General features: G+C 36.6%; 1 protein-coding gene across 5 annotated transcripts; it reads right to left on the bottom strand.

Moving 5' to 3' along the window:
* Nucleotides 1–291: 291 nt before the first annotated feature.
* FEZ2 (fasciculation and elongation protein zeta 2) lies at nucleotides 292–25,892 on the bottom strand. 5 transcript variants are annotated; one of them, XM_088144553.1, is made up of 10 exons: nucleotides 25,501–25,891; nucleotides 24,424–24,532; nucleotides 22,305–22,421; nucleotides 19,342–19,368; nucleotides 18,153–18,297; nucleotides 16,206–16,474; nucleotides 12,917–12,997; nucleotides 8,478–8,553; nucleotides 4,260–4,325; nucleotides 292–1,210 (listed from the first exon to the last, which is right to left on the bottom strand). In XM_088144553.1, the coding sequence occupies exons 1-10, from the start codon at nucleotides 25,782–25,784 to the stop codon at nucleotides 1,194–1,196; spliced, it is 1,191 nt and encodes a 396-aa protein (XP_088000679.1). In that variant the 5' UTR covers nucleotides 25,785–25,891; the 3' UTR covers nucleotides 292–1,193. The 5 variants fall into 5 exon arrangements, with proteins under 5 accessions (XP_088000679.1, XP_088000687.1, XP_088000695.1 ...); XM_088144561.1 differs by having other exon boundaries at nucleotides 19,342–19,365; XM_088144569.1 differs by lacking the exon at nucleotides 12,917–12,997 and having other exon boundaries at nucleotides 25,501–25,892.
* Nucleotides 25,893–26,574: the final 682 nt, after the last annotated feature.

The following is a 26,574-nucleotide window of genomic DNA, read 5'->3' as shown; positions in this document are numbered from 1 at the left end:
CAGAATGGACAATGGTTGTGAAAAAGCTATCTCAGCCACAGAAGGAGGGAGGGCTTGGGAAATGTTTCAGAAGGGAACCTCCCTAGTTTTCCGGAGAGTAAAAGGAAAGGAAGAGAGAAATACTTTCAGTCGTGCAAGATTCTGTTAATGTAACCTTACCATAAAGATAGGGCTAGTACTCCTGGTTGTGTTTCTTGTCTGGACTACCTCACAGAACTAACAGTTAATAAAACAGCTGAAAATAAATGTTTTAAAATTGTTCATTACCATATTGAAGCATACAAAATAATATACTATGACCAAACATTTAATATGGGTTAAAAAGTACAATAGCAGCAATACTATTATTAAACTACATTAGTTTTAAATAATGAAAGTACAGAAAATGAAAATAATGAGACAATGATTTGGGGCACAATACATCCTACACAAATTGATGGTGTTCTTTCTTGGAACCCTTGCCCTCTATGCCAGCTATAGGCTTTGGAAGGAAAAGCTGCCAAATGGCTGGTATTCTTTTTAAGTAAGCCAACCAATGATGGAAAATTATAATCTACCACTTTTTACTTCAAAGGGGGTTAATGAAAGTCACATGAATCAGTAAACAATAATACAATACTGTCTTTATTCTTACTTTAAAGTCAGTGCGTGTTCCTATCCCCCCCCCCTCCTCCTCCTCCTCGAGCCTTCAGTGAAGTACTTCAATGGAATTTATGCAGTGCAGGCTCAACTTTTGATCCATTTTATACATTTAATACTTGGACCTACTGCAGCTTTTACTAAATTAAGTTTAGTAAATTTAGTAAAAGTTCAGCTTTTACTGAATTAAGTTTAATAGGCATCTTTTGTTTATACTGATGTTATTTTTCCTCCACAACCACAGATGGCTGTTTTGGGAAATAATTACATGCCATATAATGTAAAAATAGTCTTTAAAAAGCTAAAACAATGCATGTGAATAAAACTGTACAGCATTCATTCTTTGTTCAAACACCTAATTTAAAAGTGGGGAAAAAAGAATGAGTTTTATATGATCTGGATGACTTATTCCAGAACTCAGAAATTGAAGCAGGCAATGAAAGTAGCAAATACATTAGAATTCAACGCAGTGCAAACAAACTGTCAGGTCTGAAAGAATCCAAGGAAAAATGTCTTTTCACAGGAAATAGCTTGGCTGTTTTTCATAGGTTTCTTCACGTAGGACACAAAACTGCAAAATAATCAAGTTATGAATGTTATTAAATTGACATAGTTTCTAGAATATAACGGTAAACCTTCTAGGGCCAAAGTTGTAATAATTATCTGTACTAAATATGAATCTTAACCCTTATTACACAAACAAAACAGATAAATCCATAAAGATATATACATATACACACACACACACACACACACACACACACACTACTGTCAACTAATTTTTTTTTTACAGAAATGGACTATATAGTAGGTCATGTCTTTGTTACTGGGTTAAATTTTTAAATTTAAGGAAAGCTGACCAGCTTTTTTCCTCAATTTTCAGGAACTTTGGAGAAAGCTAATGACATTGCATCTCAAAGATCTATGGACAACTGCATTCCACTGCCCTTGATATTTAAGCCTGCAGCTTAAAATACAGAGAGAATCAAGACATGTCCTTTATATATTCCTTTATCACATCTATAAGGCACAAACCTCAGAGCAATGCCGCTTTCAAACCAATGCTAGCACAATATAAAACAAATGAAGAAATCAGGTTTAAAATGTCACAACCACAGATGTCCTTGTTATTGGGAATAATGTTTCATCATTAATTTTTTACTTATGTAAACATAAAATAGGTGTCTTGCTAATACTAATATTAAGATGATTTTTAATACTACAGTTTAAGTGTCTAAAAGCAAAAATATAAACTGAACGCATTTACATTTTCTGTGATAACACAAACATACTGTCAAGTGTTTTTCCATCTAGAAATTGGCCAAGAAGGTTTGCTTTAATCCTGAAAGTTGACTGCTCACCCTTATTTAATGAGCAATGTATAGTATGTGAGGCAATCATCCATCAAACAAGTTTGTTTCATTTGTTTTTAAAGAGAGGAGGGGCTGCTTTTTATATAACCTGTCCTTCTTACCATCTCTTTGTTCTCAACTTTCCCCCTTCCTGTTCATATTTAACTACAAAAATGGCTTCATTGCACTCTGTTGCCCTTCAGAGGTCATTGTTTGTATTGCAGGAGAACTCCCTCTAGCTTGCCTAGTCTAGTCTTTGGCTTGGGTGACCCAAGCTTTCAAGCTTTCTCTTTTGTGCAGCATATCTAAAGGCTGCCAACATAACCCTTTCTATTCTAAAAGAAATGGAGTCGGGGAGATAGCACATGCCAAATGTTGATTTTACCATGGAAGAAAGCCACTAATACAAAACAAAGTAAAATTTGCTTCATTATGTGAATTATGGTTGATGTGGCAATTGTCTACATGGAAGCTCCTGGTGGTTCCATCAAGACTGGCAGAGTGAATCTTATGGTTACTCACAAACAGATCTTCTCTATGGTGGTGCTGCACTCTGGAATGTTCTCCAGATCCTCAAAACTTGTGAGATGTTTACTGTTATATCTTAAGCTCTTCCATGTAATTATAAGTGTCAGTAATAAATCAAAATAACAACCAGATTCATTTTTTCTTTATAATATTACAGTTCTGCTGAATCCTATTATTATAATCAATGGAGAATTATAATTGGAGGAACCTTTGAAGATATTTACCGCAGTCATAATACAAGATTGCCCAAATCTTAAACCGAAGATTTCTAAATTGACTCAATTTAATTATTTATATCATACTTTGTTTTACAAATTTATCTTAGTTCTTTGCAATAAAAATAAATACAGAATTATCTCAGCAAATTGTTCTTCCAAACTGCATATCAGTGATAGTTACATGACGGATGCTACTCCTCTAGATATTCTATTGTCATTGCAGAGTACAGTGAAAAGACAATCCCAAGTATACTACAGTATATTAGTACAGCATAAAACCATTTTATGAAAATTCCAGTTCTTTTTTGAATTTTCCAATGTTACTGATAACAAGGTAATGGTTAACCAACAAAACTAATGTAGATCAGTAGATATTTAAGAGAATTCAGTTAATCCTGATTTACTGAACAATACCACCTACCACAAACGTCCATAATTCTTTGGAAAATTCTGTCTCCGAGAGGTGGACCAAGAACTCTATTGCTGCCTTTTGAATTCCAACATGCACAAGTGTATAAAGCTTACATTTTTATTGCTATATGGAATTGACACAAAGTATCCATCAGCAGTATCACAGTAGTCATATTAACAGTATTATACTGATTTTCTAACAAGAGAATAACATAATGTGGGACTCTATTAAAAATAGTTCATATTAAAAATCTTTAAAACATTACACATGAAAAAGCAGAAATAAATATCCCACAAGTTAATAAGAAATGTGTAATATTCTCTTCAGTCTCTTGAATATTGCATTGGCAAATACTCATTTACTGATTGACTGATACATAATTTTGATTCCTTCATAAAATAGAAAGATGTTTTAACCCCTTATGCAATATAAGCTGAGTTTACCCAGAGCCTTCTCTGCTTATGTATCTTAACAAGTAGGAGGAAGAACTATAAAGAATACTTGGGTTGTCCTTTTTTATCCAGGGGAAAGTAACTGGAGAATGGGAATAAGGGAAAGACCAAATCTAGCATTGTGAACCTAATGTGTCCCTTCCTTCTAGATTTTATACAGGGGAGGAATTCTGTTTTATATTTGTCCCCCTACTCCACCCACCATCCTGCAATTCCCTAAGATTTTTCCAGATGCTTTGACTTTTCCATGACTTTTATGTCTTTTGGGGTGCCTAGCAAACAGCTCAATTAATCCCCAATGTGTTTCATGATTTTCAGAAAAGATATTAAATTCCAAAGTGGATTTGTTTCTTTAGAATGGTTCTGCCGATCTTTCTGAGTGTTAAGGAGATCTTCTATGATCTCTAGAATGTCTCTGTCTCTTCAAGCCAATTTCCATGTGCTGAAGTGCTCTACATTTCCAAAGTGGCACCACTGATTTTGTTTGTGACTACTTCAGAGAAGTTATATTTATGAAGAGCCATGATCATGCAACAAGTAAGTGCTTTCACTTCTAAATTAGCAGTGTTACAATATTCACAAAGCCATTGAAAATTACAATACAATATTTCATAGTGTTTTTTTTTTAAAATGAGTGGCTGATAATCGGTAAACTCACCTTTCAAAATGTAGTCTGTTAATAAGCTTGGCACTTTCTCACTGTCTTCTTTCATGGCATGAAGAACTGTAAAATATGAGGGTGCTAATCAGTGAAAGAAGTAGAAGTACAGATCATTACCTTTCAATAAAACATGCAATTATAAAAAAACTAAGCTGAAGGTTATTCTGCATATCCTATTTATTTATTCAAGGGAGCAAGATACAAAATACTGAATAGACATAGCTCTGCTATGCACTCAGATTTGTTCAGAAGATGGACTATTCCTATCAACCCTAATACGACACCATTCCTATAGTACCAAGAGCTTTCTATTTTGGGTAGGATGTGAAGACCTGGGAAAAAAACAATAGAAGTAGTTTACCCAGTGTTTTTCCCAACAAATACTTCTGGAAAAAGTTAAACATAAAAAAAAAAAAAAGACCCTATGTTTTTTCCTCATTGATCTAGAACTGGAGTGAGCTGTTATTGCCACAGACTGCTAAACAACAAAAACTGTGATGGAAGACAGTATAAAAAATTAGGATGGAAGTATCCAATTGTTTCTTTGCTTTTTCCATTCCTCTAGCCAAAGAGATGTGGAAAAGCCTGGAAGCACATCAGTTTTCTCCTGGCTTTTCACATCTCCAGTTTCTCATCCCCCTACCCCACCCCTGATCTAGCTCCCCAGAAAAGGATAGAGACCTTGCAGTAAAGGGAACCTGGAAGATTTAGTGAAACTTGTTTTGTATCTTTATTCTTGTAAATCATTACTATATTTACCCAAAAGATGAGCTATTGAAAGGGGGAAACCAAAAGCCACAGCTTTTGCCTTACTGAGGAATGACACTAAACTGTGGGGAGGCCAAGTTATTTTTATAACAAAGGAAAAGCTAGATATTTATAACAAAGGAAAAGCTAGTCCTTTCACAGAACATGGATCTACAGTATAGGTGAAAGGCTTCCTCTGTTCTTTGTCTCCAATCATGTTTTTAGCCTTTACTGTGAGATGGAAGTGATGGCAATGTTTTTTCCACTCTTCTGCTTCATTGCAGACATTCATCTTCTAGATGAGTGTTTTTCAATTTTGGCAACTTTAAGATGTGTGGACTTCAATTCTCAAAATTCCCCAGCCAGCGTTTTTTTTTTTTTTTTTTTTACCCAACTGAAGTTTCCAAGCTGTCATCCAACATTTTGTACTAAGTGAAGTTTTATGGATTCTCATTCGGGCATTTACCAGCTTTCAACCTATTTAGTTTCCGCAAGGCTCCTGCACTACATATGATTCAGACTAGGCTTTGCTTTTTTATTATTCTGTGACTTAAAATTCTGATTTGACTACTAACCTGATCATTTGTTATGAAAAGAGGAGAAAGTCACAATGTTGTTGGTGAGGAGGAGCCCTTTCTGTCAAAGTTACCCACACTTTCAGCAGTGATGTCTGCACTGAAGAAGCTTTTACAGACAAAATTTCTATGTTATCTCAAGAACTATGTTATCAAAGTTTAGAGCAGTACAGTTCATTACTTAAAACTCTGTACTTGTAGAGAATGCAGCACTTTTTGATTCCAGTTGAATATATTTTATTTAACCTGTATTGTGGGGAAAAACACTGGTGAAATTCCAGTGTTTCATATTTCTTTCAAATTAGGACAAATTAGTCTTGTATGTTTATTAAATAACCTAGTTAATCTCAAGGTTTTATGTTTTAGCTATTTACTTCAATTAGATCTCTGAAATAGTTTTTTTAAAAATTTTAATTATTTTATTTTAAAATCAAGGTATTAATAATTTTATTAAAACAGCTAAGATCCAATTTTGTTTCTTGAAGTTATTATATAAACAAGGACAAAACTCTTAGATGGTGAAATACATTCATGGCTAAATTCAGGGCTATGAATTATTCTATTACAAATACAGTAAAAACATGAGTGGTTAAATGTCTCTATTTCTCCAAGAGAAAGAGGTGATTGGCAAACTGCTGAAATCAGTAGTATGGTTTGCAAAGAAAAAAAACCCCAACACATTTAAGAATTTGCTAAATTCAGAAAACTTGAAAAACAGTAAAGACAGTTGAATTGATGTTTTAATTAATCCCAAAATATAAAATATAATTATTTAAGTACACACAGTTGTTGTATCAAGCCAAATCATATAAGTCTTGTTTAAACAATCAATGCTTCACATTTGATTCTGGCAAAAAGTATATTTAAAAGAAAATTATTTATTATTTTTAAAAAAGAAAATAATTAATTTTACATTCTGGTAAGTAGCTTTCAAATATTTCTCAAGATGCTAATTTATCTGAGACAACATAAAAATATACAAGGAACAAACTGTTCAATTACAGGAAGAAAGTTTACAATCAAGATTCAAATTATCATATCCTTTACACTAACTGGCACAAGTTCACCAGGTTTTCTCTGAAATGGAAAAATAATTTTATAAGTAAAACATCACTCTGCAAAGGATTGAAATAATTTATAATCTTTATGAAAAGAGCACATTCCAAATCTCTAATTATGAGCGTGCATAAATGTCATATAAAATCTCTCAGATGCTATTTACTCTTTGGAATTCAAATAATATTCAGGTTTAAACAGTTCTGATGCTCTAAAATAAATGGTTTCACTGCTGTCATACAACAGCATTACCAGGAAGAGAGTCAGGTAGTCTGTCTCTGAGCAACCAACAGATCAAATTTCAGTTAGTCAATGGAACACAACAGTGTTAACTCCCTAAACCATATCATTTAAAACAATTAATTCATGATGAAGGGGCCTTTCAGCCTTATTCTCTTCAGTTTCAAGTTAGTGTCTCAGCACTCTTGTTAAGTAGTTTATATATAAACTGGTGACAGCATATTTTAGCAGAACTAAAGGAAAAAGTTTATGTTTATCACAACTGTTTGTTGTCTGAAAGAGTTTTACTTATTACTGTTATTGTACAATGCAAATAGGGACCTTGCAGAAGCTTGAAAATACAGGTAGTCCTCGCCTAATGACCACAATTGGGACTGCAATCTCGATCGTTGAGCGAGGTGGTCGTTAAGCAAGACACCCACATGACTGCTTTGCTCAACGACCACAATCCAGGCACTCCTGGTTGTGGTCAAGTGATCTCCTGGGCTGTTAAGCAGACGGAGAGAAAGAGCTGTCTGCTGAAGGATTTCAGCTCCATGCAGAGCTGAAATCCTCCCAGCAGGCAGTCCTTTCCTCTCAAACATTCCTAAAGCCCGCTGAAGGGTTTGCCCTCCCCTTCGTGGATGGAGGGGAAATCCTTCGTGGGGCTGGAGGAATGGAACTCAAATCTTCAGGATGCCCCCTGAACACTGCTGAAAGGTTTGTTCCTGCACACTGCTGAGATGTTTCTCCTCCCCTCCGTGGAAACTTCTCAGCAGTGTACAGGAACAGAGCTCAAATCTTTAGGATTTGAGCTCCATTCCTGCACACTGCTGAGAAGGGAAGGGAAACTTCCCAGCAGTGTGCAGGAAGGGAGCTCAAATCTTCAGGATTTGAGTTCCATTCCTGCACATCACCAAGAGGTTTCCCTCCATCCCCTTGGCTTGCAACCTCCCCTGCATTGACTTTCTGGGGAAGTCAGTAGAGAAGATTGCAAATGGCAATCATATGATTGCGGGGTGCTTGGCAAATGGTTGTAAATGCAAGCTGGTTGTCAAATGCCCAAAATGTGGCCATGTGAACACGGGGGGTGGGGTGGGGTGGGGGCGGCACAACTTTTTACGATGGCTGGAAGTGCTTTACAGGCTGTAAAGCAACCTTTCCGAGGCCATCGTAACTTCAATCCATTGTTAAACATATGGTTGTTAAGTGAGGACTACCTGTAATCATATATGTAATTCCCCTTGTCCCTCCTGACCATTTGGAAAGAGTGTCGATGCTTGTTCAGCCTGAGAAAATGAATGGATAGCTATGCAAGGCAAATGATGCTGACTTTATTGAAAGAGATAAAGGAAAATAGTATTTTCAAAAAAGTCAAGACCTAGGAATGATGGATAATTGTGCGATATCTGAGTAAGGTAAGTAAACATAGACTGCTGACCAATTCCAAGCATTTTAGGGCAAAGTGGATTTCCCTGGCTAATTTAGAACAGAGGCTACTCAGCTGATCCTCGAATAATCTTCAACTGAAGTTACTCTGGAAAATCAGCTGTTTTTTCTCAATATCAATACATACATGGAAATTTATTTGTCTAACAAATCATATTTATGTGCTTACTTTTCGTTAACGTTTGAAGATCTTCAACTGATGGAGGTCCATTTTTCTTTTCATAAGGAATAACAGTTGTCAGATACTGTCAAACAAAAGTTATGATTACTATAAAGTCTTTTCCTAATTAACTTTAGCTGCTAAAAATCTGATGTTGGTAATATTAGATACAGCTCTTCCATACAGCTGTGCTTTGAAATATGTAATTATGTTTAATTCAGATCTATTGAATGTCATCTAATAAAAACTGAAACACAATGAAATCAACTAAAAGATGTCTCAGCAAGCAATAAAATGGTGCCCCTATATCAAAACTGGTAATTTTTAGAATGTTCTTATATATTATATACATTTTTCTTCCCTCTGAGCTCTTCTAAATCACATGTTCTTTTAAGAAATGTTCTGCGCTGTAAAGAACAGTTATATTGTGATTCCATATGGAACTAAATTTTTGCATTAGATATTCTGTACAGCCAAAACATAAATGAAAAGTTCTTTTAAATACAATAACGGGAGATTCCTAGATTTGTTCAGGATCAATCCATTGGGTTTTCTTAGAAAGAATATAGCATGCAATTATTAATGCACTGGAGTGACTCCATAAAATGTTTAATGAACTCTAGACAAGATCAAGGCACTATGGTCTTTGGCAAAAAATAAACAATATACATGCTAGGGCAGTGAAATCATGTCTGTCAGCTCTGATCCTAAAGTTTTGGGGGCAGAACCAGGACATCTTTGGTTACCCCCTGGCTGTAATAGGATGTTTTATATTTGGACTTCATGACTCCCTCATGCTGAACTCTTTGACAGTGGACCACGCAACACAGCCAATTTATGCTTAGAAGTGGGTGCACTTAGCAGCAACAGTGGGTTCCTATGTAGCTAAGCTTATCTAGCTGTTATTTTTTGCACTGACTTATACATAGGTATGTGTTTCCTTGAAATTATACTGTATCTGCTTTTGCTGCTGTAGAGACAAGTTGTATTTAGTTTTAAATTTTATTTTGAACAATATTGTTTCCAGCTCTTTGACATTTTTCTTGTCTATCTACAGTATATGGATATAAACTCTCAGTTTAGAGTAAATTATATCCCTTATTTATTTATTGTATTTATATAGCTGACATCTCACATAAAAGTGACTCTTTAAATAAATATTCATATTTTAAAAACTCAAGAAATGTACCCTTTTCAAAACTTAATTCTTCCTCACTTGTAATTAAAAATTTGCATTTGCTACTTTTTGTAAAATCTTAGAACCATACCTTGACTCTCAAACTCCAACAGATTGCAGTACAAAAAAGATATTTTTGTTATATGATCAAAGGACAATACTGTCAAAGGGTTACTACTTCCAAAATTATTTATAGGAAAAACACTGACCTTTTGTAATACCAATTCATTATTTTTGCTAAAACTGTGTAGCTGATTTTTTATTTCAAAACGAAGGGCATTTCCATGGTCTGGCTTTCTGGTGTGTGGTTTCTTTTTTAGGATTGAAGAATAATAAGGTACCAACACTACGTATTGATAGCATAATCCAAAAACAGGATCAGGAAAAGCGGTTTTCCATTAACATGAAACAACTATACAGATAAAACCTAATTCAACCCACACAAATACAAATAAAATAAATTAATAATACAATTTTATCAGACCTATTTGTGTTTGAAGCTCCTTCCTGAAACAGAGGATCTTACTCTGGTAGATTCATATGTTTTACATTAAGGGCAAAATGCAGTTGAATATCTCTTTACTAGATAGGAATCTATTAAGCTAGCGAATTAATTGTTCAGTATAGATTCAAGACTTAATTGATATAATGCATGTATCTTCACATCACATACGTAACATATTGTTGAAGGCTTAAATATTTAAGATTTGAGGCTCAGCAGTGCTCACTTAAGTGTCACTTTCAGATTGTGATATAAATATCCTCCAATTCAGACCCAAAGGTACTGATCCATGCACAGGGCTTAATGTGAGCTGAGGAATGATTTCTGCATGTTCAGATCACACGCTTTCTTAGTCTCAAATGTTCCTTAAGACTTAACAGAGATTCAGAGGTTGCCCAGCACATGTACTATACAGGAGGAAGACAAGATAGACCATCTCTCTCTCACCAGTAGCCTAAAACAACAATGCTGTAACAACAGGCTTTTATGCTTGGTGAGCAAGAAAGCCAAGAGGCTAGAGTTTAGCTCAACAGGCAGCTGCAAGACAGAGTAGAGTAAGGGTAGATAATCTATTCCCTAATTCTGAATGGCACAGGCAAGTATTTTTTCCCTTTAATCTCTCTTCCGTTGCAGCATAAGTAAATCACTGCTATAGGCGAAAGACAGTACCATTCTCAATTATTCTTTGGTGCAATATTGTGTTTTAGTTCTCTTCCTTTCAACGTTCAAAGTTTCCCAGCCATGCCCATGCCACTTCATTCTCATTGCTGGTATGTTTTTAGAAAGAAAAACAAGATGTTTTGGTTTATAAAACAATTAACTGGATGAAAGCAGGTCAAGGAATTTTTTTTCTTTTTCTTTTTTATGTCTCCAGTTGTTTTGTACCATCATCCCGTTCTCTCTGGGTTAGTCTCTCCAGCCTGTTCTGCAAATTTCTCTCTCATGCCCCTTTTCCACAACAGGAAAAAATGAATAATGAGCTAGGAAAACAAATAATAATAAAGACTGAATTTCGAAAAGGAATTACTACTAGGGAGAAAGAAAAATTTTGAGTGGCTTCCTTTGTGCTCCTTTTCGGTTCCAATTTTGAAAACAGGTATTTTCTCTGCTAAGGACGATCAGGGTCCTGGAGCAATCCTTAATTTTCAGAAAAGGGTCGACAGAGCACTCAGGCTTATGATAAGCAATGCCATCTATCCAAGCACCTCTTTTCTTTAGTTCTATAGGAAACGGCTACTGCTTCTGCTTCCTTGATGCAATAGGGAAGGCGCTTCTCATGGGTCCAGAATACTCTACTACATAGTTGATTAAAGTAGCTACTTTTTAATGTCTAAGGCCAGCTATAATTTATAGGATTTATTTTCCTTAAAAAATTCTATTCTATCAACAACCTTTATATAATTTCAGACCCTGGCTGAGACATTATTAGTCTTCTAAAAGCAGGGAGATCTCCAACAACTCCAAATCCCTTAGAAATCAGTAGTTCCAAACTAAGAAATATGTATTTTAGATGTTGCCTTAAAATGAGTCAAACTAGATCCATCTAGGTCAGTACTACCTTTATTATTTACATATAAGTCCTATACATATGCAAATGTAGAATCTATATTTATTGTTAATATTTTGGAAATAGTGGGTAGCCGAAAAATTATTTGTCTCTGAAAGAACTATACGAAAAATTCCATAGCTACCTGTAATCTAGAACTAAAGAATACCCACATATGAAAACCAATCAAAACCACGTACATATAAAACATAAGTTAACAGTGTCAATTTATGCAAGTTTTTATCAACATTCTATACACATATTTGCTCAACAGTGCATCACACTCTAGCAAATCACTCATGATGTATTAAAACTTGTGTAATAAAATAATAATTTATGGTAAAAGATGTTTTTCATATGTCATATCAACCTCCATATTCCATATATGAGCAATACTTTTATTTTACTTGGGGTTCTCCAACATTCTTCACTGGACAAAACAGTAAGCAAAGCAGGTGGGGATGGGAAGAATCAGGAAAAAGAATGTCTGGAACCACGGAACCTGCATTTTGTCCTAATCATAAAAAGGAATGTTGGAGGAATTGTAGACATTCAAATAAGGTTTTTCCTTGTGTTGTGATGAGTTGAAGCATTCATGAGATTAAAAAAAGGGTTCTCCCCTTTATTACACATACTACTTTGCTATATATATTTCATATGCTTCTGGAATACATGTTTTCTTCAGAGATTTGCTTCCTATATAAAATGTAGTCCAAGAAATACATGAAATTTTGAGGCTTTTTACTTCTTGTAACTTAAGGATCATAAAATAGATTTTACCATTTTGGAAAATAGGAGATATGCCTTTTACTACTTCTGTTCATTTTTCTCTTCCCAGACTGAAACTTTCAAACTGACATGACCTTTCATTACTGCTTTCTTAGACAGGTATTTAACTCCAAGTATGTATTATGCTGTTGCCTGCATTTTATTTTAAGAAATTAAAATAAACCCTCAGGGGAAATTTTTCATCCACTGTATTTTTTTTTTCTGTGCGTATCAAGGCTTGCCTGCTTTTTAACTACTAAGGAAAGAAAACCTTTGTAAACAGGTTTTAGCTTTAAGGCAGGGAAGATGTGAATAAGCATACAAATGTATTTCCTCCCTCTTTGAGAACACCTGAAGTCTGAAACTGCTCCAACTGCCAACTTTTAAGACAAGGAATGTATACAGAGACAGAAAAGACAGCACAAGGAAAACAAAGTCAGAGAGTAGCCCAGCACCTGTTTTTCTCCACCCGCGTTTCCAAACGTTTGTCGAAAGCCATTCTGAATGACATTTGAGATTCCTTCCATACTGAAGCGCTATAAGGAGCGAGAATGTGGCAGAAAAGGGGGAAAAAAGAAAAATGTAAAGGTATTAGTTAAGTTGTACTGGGGATGCCAGCAAGGTAAATGTTAGAATGAAATATAGCTGTAGCTTAATGAGAAAAACCCTGACTTTTAAATATTTTGTTCTTTAGGGAGTAAGGAATGGGACCAGCCAAATATCAGGTATACAGCACTAGGATGAGGTTGTTTCTGCGTTAAAAATCTTTATCTAATGCTAAGTATCTCAAGCAATATATTTAAACATGTATGAAAGCATACACACCAAACATGCTAAAGTAGATTGCCATATAAGCTTTCTGCTCCCTGCCCAATCCCATTATACATTACAAGCACAGGGGTATTTCTGACAGGCTTCAGAATACAAATAATTCCATGTCTTATTTGCATTACAAAGGGCATTTCCTTGCCCCTCGTGGCTGAAAGAGGGAAATATACAATACCAACAAACTGTACAACATGTTCTGAGCAAGGAATTCAATCTTCAGTTGATATTCTTTTTGAAATAAACCTAGACAGTCCTGTAGATTCCTAACCTGCCAATATTTCATTCTGCAACTAGAAATTATTCCAAAATGAGGTGGCACATAAAATCTCTCCATGCTAGTCTTGTTTGGACAGACTAAGAAAAAAAACCTTACTTTTTCCATACAGAGACGTCTCAACAGTAAGACAAACGTCTACTCATGACAACTGACTGCACTTGCTCTCTCAAGTCGCTCCTACACAAAGAAGAAAATTCTCACCGCTACTGGAAATCACACTATGGAAATGAACAAAGTGTCTAACACAAGAAATGGATGTTTATGCTGTGAGCTGCATTCAGTTTCTGTACACAAAACAAATCAGTGAATTCTTCCCTTCTTTGCAGATGTATTCATTGTGGGGATCTCAAGTTTTAATGGGAGAAAGTATAACGGAAATGTAATCTGCTGTACAGAACATAACATACATACAAATTAGTGGTATGCTCTATGATGCCCACAGCAGAACAGCAGAGAACAAATCATGTGTGCCAATAACCTTATTTTTTTTAATGAATGGTGGAGTCACTGAAGACACACAGTAGTCAGCACTGCACAGCTAATATTGCTGCATTCTCTTGCTGCTCTCCTGATCCTAAAGGGCAAATCATCAATGACAGATTGCAACACACAGACATTGTATGACAATCTAAGTAACAATGACAGGGAAAAGATTGTGCCTCAGATTCACCCCTAGGGGTTATATATTGTGGTGGTGTGTTCTTCCTTGAGCATCACAAACTTCTCACCTACCTTTAAAAATACATTCACTTTATATGTTTATATTCTTCTTATATAGATATTACATAACTAAGCTTTTGTCATAATAAACTCTTACCCGATGCAAGAGTTTTTAATGCTATAATTTGTGAATTTAGCACTATGTTCCTTTTATAACAGCATTATGTCAAATCCTTCAAAGGACATTTAAGAAACTGCTTATGGCTCCCTAAGATAAGGATGTCTAAGGTGTCCAGGCAAAACTTATATTGAGAAAGATATGCATCTCAATTCTTGAGCACGTTTTACAGAGGAGACTATATACATATTGTTCACTCTTATACTTCTGTAGAGATAGTGTCTGAACATTAAGATTTTCAGCTGATACCTTCTTCCAGAGAATCTCAGTAAGATAAGTTTTCTTCAGCTATGATGTATGTATTTTCCTTTGGAAAAAGATGCCTGGAACCTAATCCTTTATCTTGTAGGCACCAGGCAAGCACTTTTATGTTCTCCTTGATTTTTAAATTACTCCTCCACTCTCTAGTGCTTTTACTACATAGCTTAGCTTGTCAATTTATAGTCTTTATACATGCTTTTTTAAAACTTTGTGCTTATTTTCATTTCTACTCTAAATTACCAGAGGATATACATAATAAAAGACAATGTAGAAATCTCTTTGAAATAAAACTGTACAAAGGTTTACAGCTCTGCAGAATAAACTGCATTTTCAGTTTAGTAGTAGAAAATAACTAATGCATTTATTATCTAGGTTCAGTTGACAATTCATTGGACCTCATTATTACACTGGCAAATAAAAAGTTAAATTATAGGTCATGTCACATTTAAATTTTTCTACAAAAAGTAAACTACAGCAGAAAAATAGTCTTTAACAAAAGTGTTTAACAAAAGAGACATGGCTAGCTTAGTTGTTCCTCAAATGGTACAAGTGTTATTTTTCCTTCTCATTATTTATAAGGAATATGATTTACATTTAACCTATTATATAATTCTACTTTGCGATGAATGTCTTTTCAGAGGGAATTTGCTAAGAGAGTTGGGTTCTGTGGGGCAGAACTACCACAAATTGCCGCCAGTTGCTGCTGTTCTAGTGACACATGGCAAGCACAGATCTTAGAGGAAGTGGCAGCTATTTTTTTTTCTGGTTCACAAAATTCCCTGACATCAAGAAAGCTTGCTGTTAGTGGAAGGTTCTTGTGGATTCCGAGAAGTACTCTAGTGCCAATGAGCCTAGGAAGAGCTATCCAGGCACTTTTGCATATCGATAATAGCATCAGCAGATTCTAGTGTCTAGGATGGATGGAGGAGACAAAACAGGGAGACTATATACACAGGTGATGAAATGAAGTTAATGAAAGGAGGAATAATGTCTGGGAAACGTCAAGTGGCCTGCGGGCAGGAGAAATTGTATGTTGGTGCATCAACAATTACTTAAATCCATTAAACAATTCTGCATCTGCAACAGCCTTGCTGAAAAATACTAATTTCAATAGTAGATGTTAACCAAACTCTAGTTTAGGTAGGTGTCAACGTTTCAAACACTTTCTGAATTTCTACCTCACTCCATAACAGTTGCCCAAAGAGGTAAAAAGACTATCTGCAGAAATTAAGTTGAACAGAGTAGGAAATACAGTGCTGATAATTTGAGAAAGCAGTAGCTGTTTATCAGTCTTGTAAAGGGTCAGCAACACTAGTAATTATCAGAAAAACAGAAGAATATGGATATTTCTATACTTTTCAAAGTATGAGAGATCTAACCATCGTTTCCCAAAAGAGGCAAAGTTACTGTTGTCATTAATGCTACTTACTATTATGAATTTTAACTATTATTAATAATAACTGAGCAAAACTAAAGATCATATTATATAAAGTTAAAATGTAAACAATGTTTCTAGGGAAGCACAGTAGAGAGCTCTTACTGTTCCAGGCAGATGGCTTTTTTCTTGCTTTCCATTCTGAGGAGTGCCATTTTTTAACTTTTTCTTTTTCTTTGCCATTTCTTTTTGTTCTCTTTGCTTGTTTTGCACTTCGATAAGGACAGATATGAAGCTGTTCTTTACTTCCTTCTCGAACTCCAACTCATCCCGTAGGGCTAACTGCTGCACTAACTCCTCAGAGTAGTCCTTGATGGCTGCCTCAATCTCTTCTAAGAGATCATTTAACTCAGTCACGGACAGCTTTTGCACCCCTGTAAAACAATATATTGCAATAATAGTCTAATCCCAGCAATACTTTTCCTAATAAACATATTCCAGCTATCCAATATGTACTTATGTTAAAAACCTTTCCGTTACTCTATTTATAACAAAACCCACCTCCCATTCTCCCCATGTAGATATGATCTCTGCATAAGAAATATCACTCAAAACAATTCTGAACTGTTTAACACTGCAATTATCTCTCTCTCTCCCCAATTGTTTTTAATTCAGTTTAGCATGTACAGAGTTGCAGCTTGCAGCTTCCAGGTTTTTTAAAGCTCCAGGCAGCTTAGGTCTAGATTGTTTTGCTCAATTGTTTAAATCAGTGTTTCTCAAACTTGGCATTTTAAGATGTGTGGACTTCAACTCCCAGAATTCCCCAGCCAACATGGCTAGCTAAGGAATTCTGGGAGTTGAAGTCCACACATCTTAAAGTTGCCAAGATTGAGAAAAAGTGATTAAAATCATTCATGTTCACAACTGCAAACTAGTACTATTGTACTTATCAGCTGAAAGCTCTAAATAAAAACCCCTATATCCACCTCCAAATCACTTAGGATTATAGTACCAAAATCAACTTATATATAAAAACATTTAACAATGTGAACAACATCAAGGAATGCAATTCTTGTAGTCTATCCTGGTGAACTGGAATTGAAACAAATGCAGCATTCTCAGTAGCTAGATAGAAGTAATTTATAACAGCAGATTGAAATTCTATTTTTAAGAAGTGCTACCAGTTTTAAGGAACAGTTCTCATATTTGCTTGTAAGAAAAGAAAACCACGTATGGGGAGGTTCCCATGCATTTTTCAGCCCTCTTGGGGTAAAAGTTTCTTCTTTAAGAAAGAAAAGAAAATAGCATATCTTTACTTTCCTTTTCTTTCAGCAACAGAAAATAAACATCTGAGAGAAAGATAAAGAAGTCCATGGTATAACAGCAAACATTATTTAGAATGCTTTAGATAAAGTATCCTAGCCAAGTCTCTTCATACCTTTCAGAAAAAAACAATTAAAATGAATTAGTCTTCCCTAAATAGAGTAACAGAATTTTGGCAGTAGAGTTTTTCTTTCATTCTTTTTTTCTAACAGAAGTTATTATCATGAGATTAAGAAATCAGTTGAACAGCTAGCTAATCCTTGTTTATCATTCTATATATCCATTAACGTCTGGAAAAGAAACAACTTTTCAGTCTCCTTTCTAGTATATATTTACCCAGTGGTGTGTTTAAAAATGTTTCTTCTATGTTACCAAGAAATAAAAAAGTCCAGGTGCATGCTGTGCTTTTCTAGAGCCCTTTCATAATGATGCCACTGAGGTACAGGGAAGCTTAAAGGTACCTTCATAAGCCTACCATGGTTTCAGCAAACCTGAAAGGACTGTATCTCATCCACCCCCCCTCCCCCCAAGAAAAAAGAGGGATGGGATGAATCACGACTAAGTTTAGGAAAAGAATGTTGCAGTTGGCTTCTTTTCTCAAGTTACAAATATGTGTTTCAGTTTTCATGTTTTGAATCTTCCAAATCTATCAGATATGCAAGTAATTACTGCATGATAAAAGCTTTGGTATCCTACAAAAGATGAGTGTATAAAAGTGGCATGTTCCTTAAGTGCAGAATAGTTTTTAAGACAAACATCAAACAGAAGATACACATAAACATCACTTACTTTCTTCATAATTGTGGTTTGTTCCAGATCTTTTAAGTGTTTGAATTTCTTGGGACAACGTGGACAGACGGTCTGACTGGCTTGGTGTTTCATCATCATCTGGATCGGGAGATTCCTGCATCATTTCCTCTATCTCTTCAATCACCTTCCACACACACAGAGAAAGTTCCAAAGGACCAAAGACAAAATTATATTGATTATTTATTTTTGTAAAGACTATTTAATAATAACTTTTAATCACTGAAAGACTCCAGTAGTCATCAGTATAAAAGGTCTAATAATGAATAAAACAGTATCAAGGGATGATTTTCAAAAATGGAGAAATTAATGTAATAATTAATTTAATTAACTTAAATTATTTATATATGAATAATTATTATTTATAACTAATTAAATATGGAAAATCCATATTGAAAACAATTTAGTCATAAATTAATACCATATTATTCAGTCAGGCAGTCAGTCAATCCCCGTACTTCTATACAGCCACAATTATACATTTCGAAGTGATTTATAAATCAAGTCAGAAAAATGATAAAAACCACAAATACCATAACTCTCAGAAAACATCAGTAAAAACTAAAATAATCACTGCTGCTCTGAAAGGGAGCAAAACATAGATGTTAGTCTCCAAAGGCCTGTGAGAAAAGCCATGTTTTAATCATTTTCTGAAAGATTAACAAAGTGGGGACTAGTTGGATCAGGAAAAGGAGTGTAATGCTGAGGAGTGGGGAGCAACAGTGAATAACATATTAATCCAGCAATCGTATGTGCATTTTGGTAACAAGTATTATCAATTAAATAGGAAGCACGTTTCCACATCATCCACCTCTAACAATCTGGCAGATTTTCCTGAGTCCGTAATACCGGTACAGGGTGCAGCAGTTCACTTGCGACTTGGTAGCAGTATCACAGTTCTCATTCCCTTGCATGGCTATCATTTTAGGGCCTGATCTGAGTTGCTGGATTCTTGGATAAAATGTATTTCAGGGGATGCTCAATGGCTGGGAAGATTGATATGGGGGAAATGACCAATAAATAGTCTAGAGAAGTTAAATAATGCATGAAAGGAAACTGAAATTGTTACTAAAATACAGCCGTGCATTTATGAGTTAGTACAATACAAGTGTCTTCCACCAGTGCAATAGTGAGTGGATAGCTGGTGAACACAATTGTTATGCTTCCCTACCGTTCTGATAATCCTTTTCACTGACTGCTTAAAGAAAAAAGAAAAACAAAACAGCTGCATTGTAGAAGCACTCTATATAGCCTTCAAGAGATACATACCCACATATGTAGGGGCTGCATCAGCTATCAGTGTGTTTCTGAGTGCAATTCAATATACTGATTGCTACCTTTAAAGTCCTATACATCTTGGAGCCAGGGGTGTTTGAGAGATTGCCTTTCCCAAGTAGATTCTGCTTGCCTAACTTGGACAGTTAGACATGCCTGGTAAGAGTCCTCACTCACCATAAGAAGTGATGGGGCCCTGCTGTTCTCTGTGGGGCTCCCCTCCTATGGAACAACTTGATCCCTGACGCAAAGATTCTCATGGCCTTCTACAAAACCTGGCTCTTTCAGAAAGCTTTTGGGGATTGATTGCGGAGTCACTAGTGCCAGTGTGCTGCTGCTGTTGTTATTTATCATTAGTATTTGTAGACTGTTTAGAGTCTGATAAGATTTTGTAGATAAATCCCATAAATAAAAAAATAGAAACATGCATACAAGAAGTCCCCTACATATACAGTATATACCTGTACTTTGGTTGTTTCCATTATATAAAAAAGAAGAGATAGCATCTCCTATTTAATTAACATGGATGTTATCTAGTTCTGTCCATCTGGAAGAAGAAGAAAGGAATTCCAAAGGATCAGATTTTTCCTCTCCATTATATTATATTTTCCCCAAGTCCTCTAAAATCTGCTGAAGGATTGGGGAGATTGTCCAGAGCAGATATGGGAGTCAAAAAAGCAGGGCAAGGAGGACAAAACCCCCCCACAAAAACCAAAAAAAACCCCCATGCCATCTCATATGCTATTGAATGCAGTTCTTGATTTTCAGTATTAACACAGATCAGGTGTTATCTGCTACTATCCAAATTAACTTACGTTGTTTTATTGTTTTCTTATTTTGAGATTTCTAATTCTTATTGGTGCTAAGTTAAGATTTAAAGTTACAGAGGAAAAATATTTCTTTCTCTACCTAAATTTTTTTTAAAAAAATAGCTGCAGATGTAAGGTTCTATGCAGAGTGCAGATATGTGCAGTATTCCTGGGTTCTTGGACTTTTACATACAGATATGCTAAAATAATTACAGATGATATATGACTGTGGTGAGGAATCATGTGACCTACAGGTTTCTCTGAAAGTCCTGGACACTACAGGCCTGTTCTCTGATCAGGTTTCAGTGCATAATGGTGGCAGAAGATAAGACCTAAGCATTGCAACTGGAAAAAGGGGAGGGCAAAATGCTTTTTAACCCCCACATGTGCATAACACAACTACACTTTAATCTGCCAAGTCCCATCTGCAACAGAAGAGCATAAGAAGCCTCAAAGTCAACATCCTGGACCAAAAACAGTAACAGAGATGTAAGTACAATTTTACAACTTTTACTTGTAAGCTGAGTAGAGTGAGATGGGTGGTGTATAAATTTGATTAATAAAATAAAATAAAGTATTTTTTTCCTTTTACTGACATCCATTCTTAGAATGTCTTTCCAACTTGAAAAGGAAGAAAGGAAAAGAATGGTAGTAAAAGGAACAAAGAAAGGAACAGGGTAGCTACCTAATATTTCTCTGGCTTGGCCCAGAGATCCTATGAGTTAATGGCATTTCAGAGAAATAAGGTTCCCTTCCCCTACTGTGTGCTAATACCTAAAAATTCACAGCTATGTAGACATTGAGAACAATAAAATATTTGGCTGGTGTGGGTCTTCCGGGCTGTGTGGCCGTGTTCTGGAAGTTTTGTTTCCTAACGTTTCGCCAGCACCTGTGACCGGCATCCCAGGGTGGGCACAGAGAAAACTGCTCCTGTCTGTGCTCCTGCACTCTGAAGATGCCGGTCACTGGTAGGTGCTGGCGAAACGTTAGGAAACGAAACTTCCAGAACACGGCCACACAGCCCGGAAGACCCACACCAGCCATCGTATGCCGGCTGTGAAAGCCTTCGACAATACAATAAAATATTTATTTGATAGGCATTTGGGAGGCAGAGGAGGTGCCTGCTTATTCGGAATGTTCTTTAAATCCAAATTTGTATCATTTGTATCAATTTACTCATCATTTTTGGAATTACATAATTGAGGTAAATGGCATTGTTTGCAGTAAAATCTCTATTTAATAAACAAACTGTTCAGTCCATTAAATGGCTGTTATATCCATACAAAAATGTGTCTTTTATAAGTTGGCTAAGCAAGGTTCATCATACTGAGGGCTTACTATAGTCACACTGGATTAAAAACAGAAAATGATTTTAGGCTTAAATTACCTTATTAACCATTCTACCTCAATTTTATTATTCAATCATGTTTTACCATGTTGCTTTTACTTTTAAGACCAACCCTACGTTGCTATTTTTCCTACTGCCATTCATAAAATACTGGAAAACTACTTTGAATATTGTGATGCTCTTGTGCAAATGTGGAAGTATTTCCACAGTTGAGGGGGCTAACACTTGCTATCAAAGCGCTATTCAGAGGTTACATGTGTAGAACTGCTTATGTGTACACACCTCACCCATTTTCTCTCTGTCATACACATGCATAGCTAAGAATAATAGGAGAGAAGAAAGGGTTTAAACAACTCCTTCCCTAGCTCAGTTTTTTTAAAATCAAAATGGCTGTTTCTCTGCTAGAGTGAAACAACAAATCTTTTCTTGCTCACACTGGGTTGTAAGAAAAAGTGGGTGGAGCTCCCAGGGGCACTGGTGGACCACAGGGAATAGCAGAGGGCCACCGGCAACTTATGGCTTGCCCATATAAGCTCTAATATAACAGTGAAATAGTAAATCTTTTCTGCATTTAAAATATAGGTTACACCAGTCCATTCCTTTGCTAGGTTGTCTCAAAGCATTTCAAACATATTTGAAAGATGAAGTGTTTGATGCTAAAATGCAATACCAAAATTACACAAATTTATTTCTGAACTTTACCTGTTCAGCTGTGAAGAGAGGTTCTTCACTGATGCAGGAAACAATGATAGAATGCATGTCTAGCTGCTCTCTCAGCTCTTCATCATCTGATAGGTCAAGGTTCAAATTATCATTAACCTGTATAAAAATACAAAATAAAAACAGGTTATTAAAAAGACAGAGAAACCAACTAAACATCATAGCACTTAATTATATAATAGGCTATGGTATCTTTAAAAATTCTTAAGGTTTCAAAATACTGAAGACCCAAAATTATTATATCTTTCCTATCTACATAGTGCTTAACCTATGCATCAAACACACAAACAATATTCTGCAATTCAGCGCTCAGATTGATTAACTCACATGAACTGAATAAAAAGACACTGTCTGGCATAGTTCACAGATCACATTTATCCCTGAAAGGAATTGCTTAAACATTTTTATCTAGAATAAAATACATTCTGTGACACGATGCCCTAAAACAAACCACTGAGCTTGGACTCCGTTACGGCTTCAGAGGAGAGGAAATAACAAGATGGTAGGGAGTTCATTTTCATCTGAAGGCAGTGGTTCTAAAACCACACCAACGATATTAGACTGAGAGATCAAATTTGGACAATATGCAGCAATGGCAAAATTGACAGTACATATCCATAATAGAAGACTAAGCAAATTTAAGCAGAATGGCTCCCTTATATACAACATATTATACAGCAAGGTAAATTTAGACATTTGGAATATTGGTTCTAGAAAAAAGGTTATGAGACAATTAAAAAAAATAGATGAAAAGATTTAAATAGATACTAGCAATAATCTTCATTGTTCAATGTAAAGTTTAAATATCTAGGTTGTGGTCAGTGACTGGGGAAACAAATGAAGAAGGCGTTGCTAGAAAGTTTTCCAACGTTTTTATTTATGCTTAGTAGTTATTTCTCTTTATTTTATTCTATCGTCACTATCTAGTGTAGACTATTCTTTCTTTGTAATTCACTATTCTAACAATAAAAATATCTTTTCAATAAATAAAAATTTAAAAGTACCTAATCTCTGAGTATCCTTTTTTACACTCATTTACTGAATATTTTGTAAAATGTAAGGAAAAAATCCCCAAACCTCTATTTAAACATATAGTGAGGCCCCAAGCCACTGTCAAATTTATTCTTCAAAATAAATAAGATATATACTTGAAGTGTGGCATAGTGGCTAAGGTGCTGGATTAGAAGACAAGAGATCCAGGTTCAAATCTTCTATTAAGCATGGAAGCCAGCTGGGTGGCCCTAATCACATAAGCCAGCTGATAAACAAAAACATCATGCATTGGAAGGGGGTAGGGGTAGATATGTAATAAAGTGAATGTCTATTATTTCTTAATAGTTTTGCTCTTAAAGCTCTTCTATGGATTCCCTGATTCAATTCCAGGGATCAGCAGGTAGATTTATCCAAGTAGCACCAATCTGAATTTAGCTGATTCCAAAAAGCTAGGCATAGCTGGACCTGGTTGGAAGTCACCAGGAAATCTCAGGGTTGTAAGCTGGACCAAGAAATCAAAAAAACCATCCCCAAAGAAGGCAATGGTAAACCACTTCTGTGCTGCTGCTAGGAAGATGTCATGGGCTTATCCATGTAGTCCCAAGCACATGACCTTTACTCAAGGGAGTTTTTGCATTAAGAGCGTTTTAGTGCAGTCTGAAAAAGTTTAAATGTTTCTATCTTCTGCCTTACACCAGCTAAGGCTGAATAAATAAGGTTGCATATCTTCTTTTTTATGAAACAGAGGGTTGCTCTTATTCTTATATCGGTTACTATTACTGGTTATTTGATCCCTAACTTAAACAAAAAGTACTGTATATGATTAGAGCTGACAACTTAATCCATCCATCAAATGTGCAGGAATGCAGATGTAGGAATTAGCATTAAAATGATAATTCTTGTATTTTTTAGAATTAATATATCTTATTGGACATCGGGGCATTTGTCAGATACATTTTAAAGAAGAAAACCCATGATGCCAAAAACTAATAATGTTACAGCAAAGGTTCCTTTAATTTAATTGACAGATTATGTAATATTTGATTTCTAGGACACAGTTTTAAATGGACAAAAGAAAAATGTTCCAAACTATTCTGGCAATACTTACTCCCTTTTCAGAAAGATTCAGGGTTGGCAAATGCAGAGTTCTGGTGTGGGATGATTTCCAATCGACTGGCATTACATTACCATAATTATCTGTCAGAGCATTCCAAATCCTGGGAGGAAAAAAATCCGGTCCTTACAATATGCAGAAATTATGGTTCTGCTTTTAAAAGTGTCTATATCATATTAATCCCAAAGTGGTCCCAAAATTAAGTATGCCAATCTTCATAGTAATAGCCATATGAGTGGTTCATATAGTACAGTGTTGTCCAAACTTGGCCACTTTAAGATGAGTGGACTTCAACTCCCAGAATTCCCCAGCCAATGGGGAATGGCTGGGGAATTCTGGGAGTTGAAGTCCACTCATCTTAAAGTGGCCAAGTTTGGACAACACTGATATAGTACTATGAATCTCTAACCCCTCCAAAAAATATTCATTGGAAATTAGCCTCTGCTTTTAGATCTCCCTGCTAGGTGGGTAATGATTGAGTCAACCAACTTTGCACACAAGGAAAATAATGTATGGAATACTATTTATACCCTTAAATATAAGATACAAAAGGATCAGATGCCACCACTGGTTAGGTTGCCTTCCACCAAATTCCAGTGTCTATTCGGGGAAAGCCGCTAGCATACATACATAGCTCAGCCTGGTTGTGCTGGAAAGTTTAAAGTCCAAGTCGCAGTGAACGCGAAACTATCTTGAAGCTTTCCTCTTTCCGAGCTTAGAGGGTATTAGGTCTCCGTTACCGCTGACGGCCAGGGAACACCCTATTACTCTGTCGGGGATTGCTCTCCATTGGCAACGAATTGTGTACTGAAGCTGCAATTCTCTCCCTCCCTCCCCATCCCCTATCCCCCACCCCAGCCCACCCCACACCAATTTCTCATTCATCCCTTTTCACGAGGGGCAGAACGTTCGAGTCCTGAGACGCCCCCCTCCCGGACGAACTTTTCCCAGACCGAAGGGAGAACCTCACTCCCTGCAAAGGGACCCCTCGCCAAGTCCGGGGGGGGGGGCGGCGGAGGAGGATCCCTTCCCTTCTCGCAAGGAAGGAAGCCGACCTGCCACCCCACTCACTCATCTTCGTGCAGGGCGCTCCGCTCGCTGAGGGGCTGCGGCGGGAGAAGGGCTTCCGGGTCTCCGCAATGTTCAGCCAGCAGCCGGACGGGCTGGAAACAGAGCGGGAGCTTGGTCCCCAGATCGCCCCCGCCATCCCAGGGACCTCCCTCCTCAGCCGCCGTCCCCGCCGCCATCTCCGAGGGCTCCAGACAGCTGCTCGGCTCCGCTGAAGGCTGGAAGCCCGAGAAGTCCTGCCAGTCCCCGGCCGGGTCCCGCGGCGAGGACGCCGTCGCCGCCGCCATACCCGAAGGAAGCGGAGAGGTCGCCGGGCCCGGGCTGCGCGCCCTCGCGCCCTCGCGCGCGCGCCCGCCCTCTCGTTCCCTCGCGATCTCTGAGCGGCGCGCGCTCCTCGTTGCCGGGGCGGAAAAAGCAAAGGGTGGGGCGCTACTGTGACTCACGCCCCCGCCCCCCCCCATTCCGTAGCTTGGCCTGATATCCCTTAACGCTGGATGTGGAGGTTTTAGTGCGTTAATGTGGAGGCCTCGCACTATCATTCCGTTGCGTGTTTGTTGAAAGACATTGTGGTGGGGGCATTGCATATCTTGACTAATTTCACTTCCCAATACGTCTGGACGGTCGCAGATTGGGATATGACATTGTCTGTCTGTCTATCATCAATCTGTCTTTCCCAGATGGGGGATTTGGCACATGCTCAATTTTGTCCGTATTTGTGCACAGTAACCTGAAATAACACTTCTCTTTAAGCACACAATTGGCACAGAGGGATTTGAAATAAGATTTCACGCTTAGGTTTTCTGTTGGATCACTTATGCTCGGACACGCAGAAGTGTATTAGGCTGGCCCCAATATCTTAAAATGAATTAGGATGTATTAAATCCTTGTTTGTGGACAAAGGGCACAAATAGCACATTGCAGTTGGCTGGGTTTCCAAAGGAAGGCTGCTAACAAAATCAAGAATTTCACAGCATTTAAAATATATGTACATCCTGTACACTCCCTTTTTAACAATCAGAATTAATTTTAATAAGCCCATATGCAGTGAACATTTTCAGTAGAAAACAAAAAAACCCA

The sequence above is a fragment of the Python bivittatus genome, unplaced genomic scaffold (assembly GCF_059951505.1).
Source record: "Python bivittatus isolate LINGU-HERP-01145 unplaced genomic scaffold, Pbiv_v1 ctg000020_np1212, whole genome shotgun sequence".
Taxonomy (NCBI): Eukaryota; Metazoa; Chordata; class Lepidosauria; order Squamata; family Pythonidae; genus Python; species Python bivittatus.
Note: the sequence above shows the minus strand (reverse complement) of the source record. Positions and strands in the feature narration are given on the sequence as shown.